A 9,965-nucleotide genomic window follows, 5' to 3' on the forward strand; every position below is an offset into this window, starting at 1 on the left:
ATATTTTTGAGTGGGTCACTCGCCTTTCATTAGTAAATCCCAATATCCTTGATAGTTGTCAGTTTGTTGGGTTTACGCACAAAAATAATCTTGGAAAATACCATGTGGCGTCATAGTTGCGTGGCTCTATTGGTGCTGTAAATACCTGGGATTTTAATGTTAAAAGATTGGACATGCGGCAGCTTATAAGGCGTTTTTTCTGTACAGTCAAGCCCCGCTCTACAGACACCCGCTTAATACGAAAACCTCATTGTTACGGACAGTTTGCTTTGTCTCTGGGGAAAGAAAGCCTTACATTTTCTCTTTATTCTTTAACATGCCCTCTCAGCTTGTGCTAACAAAATTTTTCAATAGTGCACTGTTTACGTCACCGAAAGTTGATCACGTGATAAAGTCATGCAAAGAGCCTATAGCGGACCGGCGCGTCCACAATAACGGTCGCAGAAACAATAGATACCCTTAGATTCTGAGACGAGAACGACTACAAGTACGAGATTTTCTCAATACTGAGTATTGCTCACGCGTGCACCAGCGGTATTTTGGCGGGAAAACGTGATAGCCATCGTCATTACTACGAGTTTTAGCGAAAAAGTCTTAGTGGCGGGAACAAGTTAGCCTGCGTGGCAGGCGCAAAAAGGGGAGGGAGTGAGGGAGGGAGAAAAGCGCGAAAGGGAAAAGGGAAACTCTCCCCAATCCCCTTCCCTTTTCTCTTCCTCCCTATATCCCCTACCCCTTTCGACGCCTGCTACGCAGGCTAGGAACAAGTTATCAAATGTAAGAAGTTTTATCATTCTGCTATCGGGAGAGGGCTTAACCTCCTTCAGTGTAAATAACCGTATTTGTGTACTAACTTTTTTGGTGAAAAAAGGTAAATTGAAGCTTTGCAGGGTGTACTTTTTTTTAGAACACGCACTAAAACCTTAAGTTAAATCTCGTCCTCGTCCTCGTTGTCGACCTCAAATCTAAAGCTCTCTAATTTCGGCCTCAGTTCTCTTCTCGTTTTTAAAGTGGCGAATTGATCTTCAACCCAATTCCCATACTAGTTTGTTCGAGTATGCTTGCTCAGACAACTGAAAGACTAGGCGACTGCGGATTAATAGCAAGTAAATTGAACAAATGACGTCTTAGCGAGGTGTTTTCATAAATCAATATCAGTGGTTAAAGGTGTTAAAGTGGTCAGTTTTAGATCAAGTCATGGAAACATACAACAATTTGTCTATGGGTGCGATAACTTGCTACCCTTCTCTGGCAAAACCTGATCATAGCTTAGTCTCACTTCTTTGCAGAGCATCTTCAAAAAGTGTGTATCACAAGCGACAAAATGAAAGTTTGTTTAAGTTACCAGTAATCTGGAAGTTGTTCTGGTGGCTATAGATCATTATACGATATTTGTTTTTCGATAACACCTAAAGAAATAACTGTAGATTGCTTACTCAGGAGGATACGTTTTTATGATCCCCAGAAAAGTACAACTGCTGGTCCGCTTTGGTAATCACTGCTGATGGCTGAATATCGAAGCTTTCAGCTATTGAGTCAGATGCTGGGTTAGGATTTTCTTCCAGCTATCACTCTAAATTCTCTTTTCATCCCTGATTTTTAAATGAATAAAAAAGTTAGCACATACTTTTAAGGTTTTTTCGCATTTCCAGTTTTATTAACCTTTTACAAGTTCAGTACAAGAATTACCCTTTTATTACTTTTTGCTTAGTTTGTAAGTCGCTTGACTGACGCGGTAACTAGCCTACAATGCTGGAAACTTGGTGAAGTGAAAAGCCTGAAAACCTAGTTAGATTTTCTTTGGCAGAGAATGACTGGAGCATCTGTTATGGCTGACTTAGTCCGTTTACACGGCCAGTCATTCCACTTCCGTCTTAAGGAGCCTGAAGTAATTATGTGGCCACACTTTTCGCCTGATGGATTGTTTGGTTCACCAATGCCCCACGCGTTATAGCCGCTCAACAGAGTGTCGTCTGTCCAGTAGAACTTTGTGTCTGCTTTGCGGTGAAGTCCCAGCCATGCGCCACCACCCATTACCTTGACTTGCTTAAGGATTAGATTGAAAATGAACTGATTTTCGGCAGCTGTGGTGATTTTAACCAAGTCTCCTCCCAGCTTCAGGCAGTTTCTTCGTGCGTCATCCCACTCTAGCGTTGGCACATCTATGACGAGGTAACAGGACTTTCCATAAAGAACCCATCCGGTAGGACATGGCGATCCTAAAATTCAAACCTTTCATAAGCAATCAATTGAGTGGTTGTAGAGCAGTGGAAATTGTCAAAAAATTAATAAATGAATCGCCGAAACTTAGACCTGCCAGGGCTCTTGAATCAATATTTACTTCTGTCTCAGTGAGTTTAAGTCCTTGTTCCTACTTTCGGTATAGGCGAATCTTTGCTGACATCATTGTTTACATTTTTCCTCATTAGCATACGACTTAACTCATGAACTAACTGCAAAAGTTGAAAGAGCTGATTAAGTTGAGCAATTTGTGCAATTTTCAGCTCTTTGCAAGCAATATTGAAGGAAATATCAGCCATCAAAAACTGAGAAATTGCTGTGTGCCAATAAAGTTATTATGTCTTTAACTCTCTCCTGCAATTTCGAGTTTTTAGAAGAGAATTTCTGCGAAACCATTTGGTGTATTGGGCTCAAATTTTCAGAGATAACTGAAACTGTTATACCCTTTCAATGTTCAGAGTTTTTATTTTATTAGCGTCATCAGATAGTGATAAGCATATCTTAATGAGGAAAAAAGTGTAAACAAAATATCGCCGATAGTTTGAATAATTGTTCTCACTGCACTCCCAAAGTGTGGCACAGAACCTATCCGATAAGTGACGCCCAACTTTGGAGATCGGCGCGGGGCGGCTTCACTCCGTCACAGAAATCGGCCCGAATTTACCAGTCGTATGAACTATCCAGCGGCATAGTGTGAATACTTTACCTTTGCCTGACTGAGCCGCAATGTAATCAACTTTTGCTTTGATGTGCGCCATCATTTCACGCTCGGTTTTAGCCAGACCACAGTTGTTGTTTACAACAAAGTTTTGTCCTGCTTGAGGGTTCGGCTTATCGACTGGTCTGAGACTGGAGTTTTGGGTCTTCCCTCCAGATTCAGGAGTTATTGCCAAAAGGCAAAAAAGAAACACTTGTGTTGGGCGAAAAATCATGTTAACTTCCAAAACCTCGAAAGACGATCAAGGATAGGTAAATTGTGAATTGTGATTATTGCTTTAAGATATATATATATATATATATATATATATTCTATAACTTGGGGATGATTAAATTCACTTGTCATAATAGTAATGATAATAATATAGAACAAGAACATTTTCTAGTTCTTTTTACGCCACTGAAGCGGAAGTTAATGTATAAATCAACAAGTACTTTGGTGATAATAGAACTGGCTTTCCTGTATACATTCGATTTAGTTTTTTGAGAAGATCTGAGAAGCATATAGTTCTATGCTTAGTTTTTTTAAATCATGTCTCTTTGTTAAAAAAAAAAACGTTTGTGAAACGTTTGTAGTCACTGGAGTGGAATCTTCTCCTTTGATTTATTCAAAACGGTGAAATATTCGGTCAAGTCACGGTGCATAATGATTATTTTACGTTTGTAAAAGTACAATGAAAAATTAATATAGTAACATTGCACTCTGTTTTCTATGATTCTGACAAATGAAAGGGGATCTCAATTTACAGGGAAAAAATATACCGTTGCATTAAATTCGAATTGCATCGTTGATTAAATTGGAATAGTAAAATAAACGGGGAATTTGAAAGAACCCTGGAGGCAAAGCTCATGTGGACTACATGTCAACGTTTTGAAAAGAATAAAATAATAAGGCCTCGTCCACACGTATCCGGATATTTTTGAATCCACAACTTTTTCTTTCCGGATACGGCTTCAGTCTACACGTATCCGGTGAATCTGAAACTTTCTGAATCCGCTCGATCTCCAGAGTGAAAATTTTTGAATACGCTATGAGGCCCGAACCGTGTGGATACTAAATCCGGATTTTTGTTTTATCCGTAACAAGATCGAGCCGAGTTCTTTAATGTGAATACTGTATTCAAGACGGCAACCTCGTTTCCAGTAAAAACCTTTGAATGCAGAGGTCTACTCAACGCGTAAAATGAAAACCGACTGCTGGTTCTTTCTTGCCGAATCTCTAATGTAGACTGATACTAATACCAGACGTCACTTGAAGTGGGAATTAAAACAAAACTGAATGCAAGGCTGGCAAAACGGCGAACGTCTGATTTATTTGAGGTCAATATTTCGGCTAACAAAATTAGTCTTCTTCAGGGCCAGAGCTACACTATAACGGCTTGTCAAATTTAATCTCAAGTTTTACGAGCCGTTATAGTATTCCCTTAGAATCACGGATGCCAATACTTCTTTTGCATCCGTCTTAGACTCTTCGCTTTAGTCGATCTCCAGGTTTCTAAAGTGAACAATATAAATGAGTTAACATTCTGCTACATTTGCCGATTTTCCCTTTTATGCTGAAGTTATTCTCTAATCCGCGTGGCAGTCGATAAATAGAGATTACTTCATTACATGGTTGGTGAGTGCGTACGATTTTTATTCACGAGTTGTGAAGAATCGAAAACGAACGAGTGAGCGCAGCGAACGAGTGAGTTTGCGATTCTTCACAACGAGTGAATAAAAATCGTACAAGCGAACCAACCATGAGGTAATTTGTTTATTATATATGTACTGAGATATTACAAAATAATGTTAACAACTATCAATTGCGCGGTGAAATCAACACAAAGACCACAACGAGTTGCGAATGATTTTATTCGAGCAAACTGAACGTACAAAACTTCCTACAACATTAAAGTTATTCAATGACTCTGAAGAAAGTGGAACAAAGTCTACTTTTAAACGATTCTTTAACTTTAAATAACAATGAAAATTTTCAGCTTTAAATATCGCCGTTCAAAACCGTAACTAAGATATAAAATTTGAAAAAGTTGACTGTTTTGTAAATCTAATTATAGTAATGCATGCATTCTAATCAGAGTCAGAGTCCAGTACTTTTAGCCTTTTGTACCTCTTTGGAGAAGACTTTACCTCAACTTCTTGGATTGCCAACTTCGGGGATTGATTGAGGCTGTTAATAGAAATGCTGAATTGACCTCCATGAATAACAGCGCCCGTGAAAAGCGACATCGCTTGTTGGTGATGATCTGCCGCCGAGCGACCCGCCGAGCTAGCTGAAGGATCAGTGGAGCATTCTCCAACTTGAGATGAATTAGTTTTCTCTAAGCTATGCACATTCCCGGACATCAGTTCACTTAAAGTACGAGACATTTTTACTTGCTGTTTTTCAGAAACTATACAGAATAATTTGTCACACTTTGAAGATTTTTATGTCCCGACAGTTGAATAATATCTGTCGCTGGGATGTCGTTGTTTGTTAAAGTTTGGATCATTGTTTTGCGACCGCTATGGTTCTTTACATTGGGCCCCAGCCCGGCTTTTTCTGCCATTTTTTTCATTAACGAATTCAGCTTGTTCACGCCAACGGCTGACTTTTTAAACCATGGTTTAGAAGAATCTTGTTTTTTACAGTTATTTACTGCTAGATAAAATGGCGCGTTGTTGTCGTTCATTTCCGACGGTCTTTTCTCCGCGTAGAATTTGTAAACAGTGACGGGATCTCTTTCACTTCCCTGAACCGAAAACATTTTCGGTTTTATTTGCCTGACATCTCTGGGATTTTCTCCGGTTCGAGTCTTAGTTTGTCTCTCAGTATACTCTAAAAATTCCTCGCCATTTGTAGTTTGGCGTAGTTGCACATCGCCCCAACACATGTCTCTGTGTTCCTTACAACCACGGAGACCGAAATAGACTGTGTTGTTGAACCAAACTGTATTCAGTAGAGCCTCAGGAGTTGACTTTCCTAACAATCCTTTGTCATACAGCAGTTTTATGTCGTCTTCTGTGAGGGGAACTGAAGCGTTTGGTTTATCGCCTTTGCCTTTCTTCTTGAGATCTCTTTGTTTTGATTTTAATGCCGTTCGTGCTTTTTCAAACTCGACGTCTCTCATAATGCTGTAGCCGTAATTCTTCTTCTTTAAATACCGTTCAAAACTGGCCATCATAGCACGCAAGGAAGTGGGTTCGTAATCTTCGTTGTTTTCTTTCTTTCTTACTGTTATGATAAATTCGCTGATGAATGAACTCAGTTCGTGTGGGGGAATTTCTTCTACAGGCCTTGACTCATCTTTTAGCCTCAAAAACTCCTTAAGCAAAGCAACATTCTGTTCAGTTTTCTTCCTCGTGTTTTCGTTTTCTTGTCCTTCAATAAATTCCTCTACTGAAGTTATATCTGCAAACCTTGAATTGCTCGAAGAAGACGCCATGGTTTTCCTTTTGCCTAGTGACGCCGTCAGTGAAAGGCGGGAAAATCGATACGATTTTTGTCACTAGTGAAAACTTTCGTCTGCGGGTTGTGATTGGTCATACGGTATTTTTCACTAGTGAGAAAAATCGTACAACCAATCAGATTGCGTGTACTCTGCAACGCATCATTTTTATCTGACATATTCATTTTGCAGTAAATCTCAGTACATATATAATAATAGGAGGGGGAGAGGGTCCTAATCAATACCCCGGCTTTTCAGCAACCCGACAGATTTACGACAGGTTGCAGGACAAATGATACCTCGTTTATGAAACAGCTTTTAACATTATATTCGACTTATTAGTGAGAAACTACACGTATACTGGATACCTTTTGCGCCGCCGCGAAAATCATACGGGATGGAGCCTCGGTTCACACGCAAGAACGATTCTGGCGGCGCGATTTCTTTGACGAATTAAAGCTTCGCCGAGCCGATCTTGAAATGGAGCTTCACATATCGAATAGCTGGTTTTGTGACATACTTTGGTAAGTGTGAACACCTATTCGGCCCGTCACGGAAGTAAATAAGTAGGACTGGAACCCAGTGAGACGGAAGTAAATATTCACGAGTGAGGACTGGAATTTAGTGCACCAAACCCTCTACGCGCCAAGCGCGCGGGCACGATGTTTGATTGTGAAGACCTTTGGACTCGTTATAATGACTGTCGTGAGTTCACGTGCTTAAGATAGAGCTATAAGCTAGCAAACAAAAGATTGACGATTTGTGTATTAAAGAGGGGGCTTTAGTGGATTACTGTCGTCCAAAGCTCAGTGAACAAAACATAAACAACCGTCATCAAATTTATCCTTTCAAATCTATGCTGTATATTCCAGGGTCATAATAGATTGAAAATCTACTGCAAATGCACCCTCTGGCTAATTCAAAAATTCAAAGATTTCATCCTTTGTTCTTTGATATGCTACATTTAGAACCCTGCAAAAGTCAGGTCTGTTCAGTGGGGCAGTATATTGCTTTTAGTGTCATAAAAAGGCCTGAAATTGCTGTTTCATTTGTTATAGTCTAAGAAGTCTAAGTCTTTGCAGAAAACTATAATATGCACCCTTTAAATGTACAGCGCAAGATCGCCAACCCCGGCTCCCGCGGCCCCCACCTGTTGCGTTCTCCATTAAGTAGGGAGTTTTAAGCAACTTCGACGGCGACGACAATAATTTCGTAAAAAGAACATCATACCTTTCGGTACAAATCCTTTACGTCATTGCATAACCACCGTCTGAAATTTCTCCATTTCACGTTTAATGGAAGACGTGAACACAATACAAAGGTTTCTTCCCTTTTTCTGAATTTGGATTCAGTCCTTTAGAATTTCATTTCCACAAAAAATTCCCCAAATTTGACAAATTAAACGACGTGACGTAATAGTTACGTTTTTCTGCTTTCCGGTGCTAAATAAAGCTGCCTAGTATCAACTAGTAGCCTGGAAACCTAGTTTATAGCTCTCTATAATTTAGGATACATAGGCACTAATTTTCCCCTTAACAGGCAAAATGACTTTATTCTATCTTTTCTTGAAATCTTTTTATCACCAATGTAATGCATACGAAAAAATTTGCTAGACACCAGTCTCAAACATGAAATAGTTATACTTTAAACACTCCATTGTGAAACTGTACAAAATGGTCCTTTGACAAGAAGCTCTTGCTCCGTTCAGGACTTCTCATTCATGTACAATATTTACAGCAGTTCCTGGTAAAATTCGTGGTTATCAATTATTTGTCCACCGCAAAAAGTCGTGTCCATCAGAGGTTATTAAAGACTCGCTTGTGAAGGCCAACACGCCATGTCGATCTTTCCTCGGGCTTCGTAACGTTCAAAAGTATATCACTGCTTGAAGTGTTATGGTTCTGTTGGTTTTCTACGCCATGTTTTGCTATATTTTCACCTTGGCATTCATGGGTTGCTTGAGTGAGGGTGTTACAAAGAATTCGTGCCATCTTTTTTGGTATTTGATCCAGTTGATTCGCTACTGTAGGTCGTGCATGTTTTCCAATTCTGGTCATTTTTACTTGGTCAGTTCTATAATCCTGTTGCGACGAGCTGGTGTAGTCCCAAAGTGGAAGCTATTCAATGAATCCCTGCCGGCTGGTAAGACGTCAGTGAAGTTTTCCGATATGTGCCTGAAGTGTTATCAATGGCTAGAACACCGGCGACTAAACATGTCATTTTCGTCTTTAGTTCTCTTATCAGACTATTCAAACAAAGGCTTACGAATTTGAAACAATGAAGCCCCTTGTTCATTGGCTACATTTTAAATGGCTTTTCTGCGAGCTAAATAATTATCCCAGGACTATTAGCTGTTTAAGATTTTCTTCTTTGAAGTACCACAGAACATGCTGGAATCAATGTTTGCTTTCCTATTGTACACGTTTTTACTGACCAGAACAGAATCTTCGATACTTCTCACTGTGCTGTGCGGACAGTCTGTTTTCTTGTGATCATAAATTTCAATACATAAAGCCGGCGGTTGTTTTTAATAGCTTATACACCTTATATAAGCTTATATAAGGTTGTTTTTAATAGCTTATACACCTCTAGGGAAATATTATGAATTAAAAAAAAATCACGCGTTAATTCACGTGTTTCCTGTTTTACTGCCAGGTAATCGTTTCACAGAGAAACCTTGATATATCACGAAGGGCTAAGGGACTGGAAAAAATGTTCGTTATAACAAGGCTTAGCTAAGGCTTGATTATATCGAGTTCTTTTCAAATTACCCTGAGCAAAAAAATATCGTTCGTTATACCGAGAAGTTCGTTAAACTGAGTTTCCTTTTATCGAGTTTCTATTGTACTGTTTTACAACTTTGTGCGTGGGAGCTCTTTTCTATAGCATTGGGTTATTTTCGAAATCACAACGAGTTCTGCTATTTTTCGATTTTCTGACTGGCAACGGAGAGACGTACAAAGGAGCTTATCTTATGTAAGACCATTCAAGTAATAAAGTTATTGAGCAGGTCACTCGCCTTTCATTAGTAAATCCTAATATCCTTGATAGTTGTCAGTTTGTTGGGTTTACGCACAAAAATAATCTTGGAAAATACCATGCGACGTCATGGTTGCGTGGTTCTATTGGTGCTGTAAATACCTGGGATTTTGATATTGAAAGATTGGACATGCGGCAGCTTATGAGGCGTTTTTTCTCTACAGTCAAGCCCCGCTCTACAGACACCCGCTTAATACGAAAACCTCATTATTACGGACAGTTTGCTATGTCTCTGGGGAAAGAAAGCCCTTATATTTTCTCTTTATTCATCCGCTTTACGCCCCTTTAATATGTCCCCCTAAGTGTTCGTATTAACTAGGTTTAACTGTAATCAGTAAGTACATGTACATAGGAAGGCCCAGACCGATTGACTGATCTGTAAACACAGTTCAGGATTGTTCTAAAATTTTATGCGATACCACAGCACATGTTGAGATGTATACAGTTATCTACATTACAATTGGTGTTGTTTCTCGAATGTTCTCATTATAGTTAGATTAGTTGTTTGTTCAGAATTGTACAGTACAAAAAAAGTTTGTTTGT

General features: G+C 39.3%; 2 protein-coding genes across 2 annotated transcripts; both read right to left on the reverse strand.

The window, feature by feature from the left end:
- Window positions 1–1,699: 1,699 nt before the first annotated feature.
- Window positions 1,700–3,214, reverse strand: LOC140943921 (perlucin-like protein). The gene is made up of 2 exons (XM_073393031.1): window positions 2,945–3,214; window positions 1,700–2,216 (listed from the first exon to the last, which is right to left on the reverse strand). Exons 1-2 carry the CDS (start codon window positions 3,168–3,170, stop codon window positions 1,783–1,785), a joined length of 660 nt encoding a protein of 219 aa, XP_073249132.1. The 5' UTR covers window positions 3,171–3,214; the 3' UTR covers window positions 1,700–1,782.
- A 2,134-nt stretch (window positions 3,215–5,348) lies between these two features.
- On the reverse strand, window positions 5,349–6,545 carry LOC140943462 (uncharacterized protein KIAA1958-like). Its single transcript, XM_073392555.1, has one exon. It carries the CDS (start codon window positions 6,378–6,380, stop codon window positions 5,349–5,351), a length of 1,032 nt encoding a protein of 343 aa, XP_073248656.1. The 5' UTR covers window positions 6,381–6,545.
- Between the last annotated feature and the right edge of the window lie 3,420 nt (window positions 6,546–9,965).

This window comes from Porites lutea, chromosome 7, assembly GCF_958299795.1.
Source record: "Porites lutea chromosome 7, jaPorLute2.1, whole genome shotgun sequence".
NCBI classification, from domain to species: Eukaryota; Metazoa; Cnidaria; class Anthozoa; order Scleractinia; family Poritidae; genus Porites; species Porites lutea.

Bases quoted from the DNA above. Each gene is read 5' to 3' on its own strand.
- LOC140943921 (XM_073393031.1), bottom strand. From the start codon at position 3,170: ATGATTTTTCGCCCAACACAAGTGTTTCTTTTTTGCCTTTTGGCAATA. The intron at 2,217-2,944 runs GTAAAGTATTCA...TTTGAATTTTAG, and splicing joins TGCGGCTCAGTCAGGCAAAG to GATCGCCATGTCCTACCGGA.
- LOC140943462 (XM_073392555.1), bottom strand. From the start codon at position 6,380: ATGGCGTCTTCTTCGAGCAATTCAAGGTTTGCAGATATAACTTCAGTA.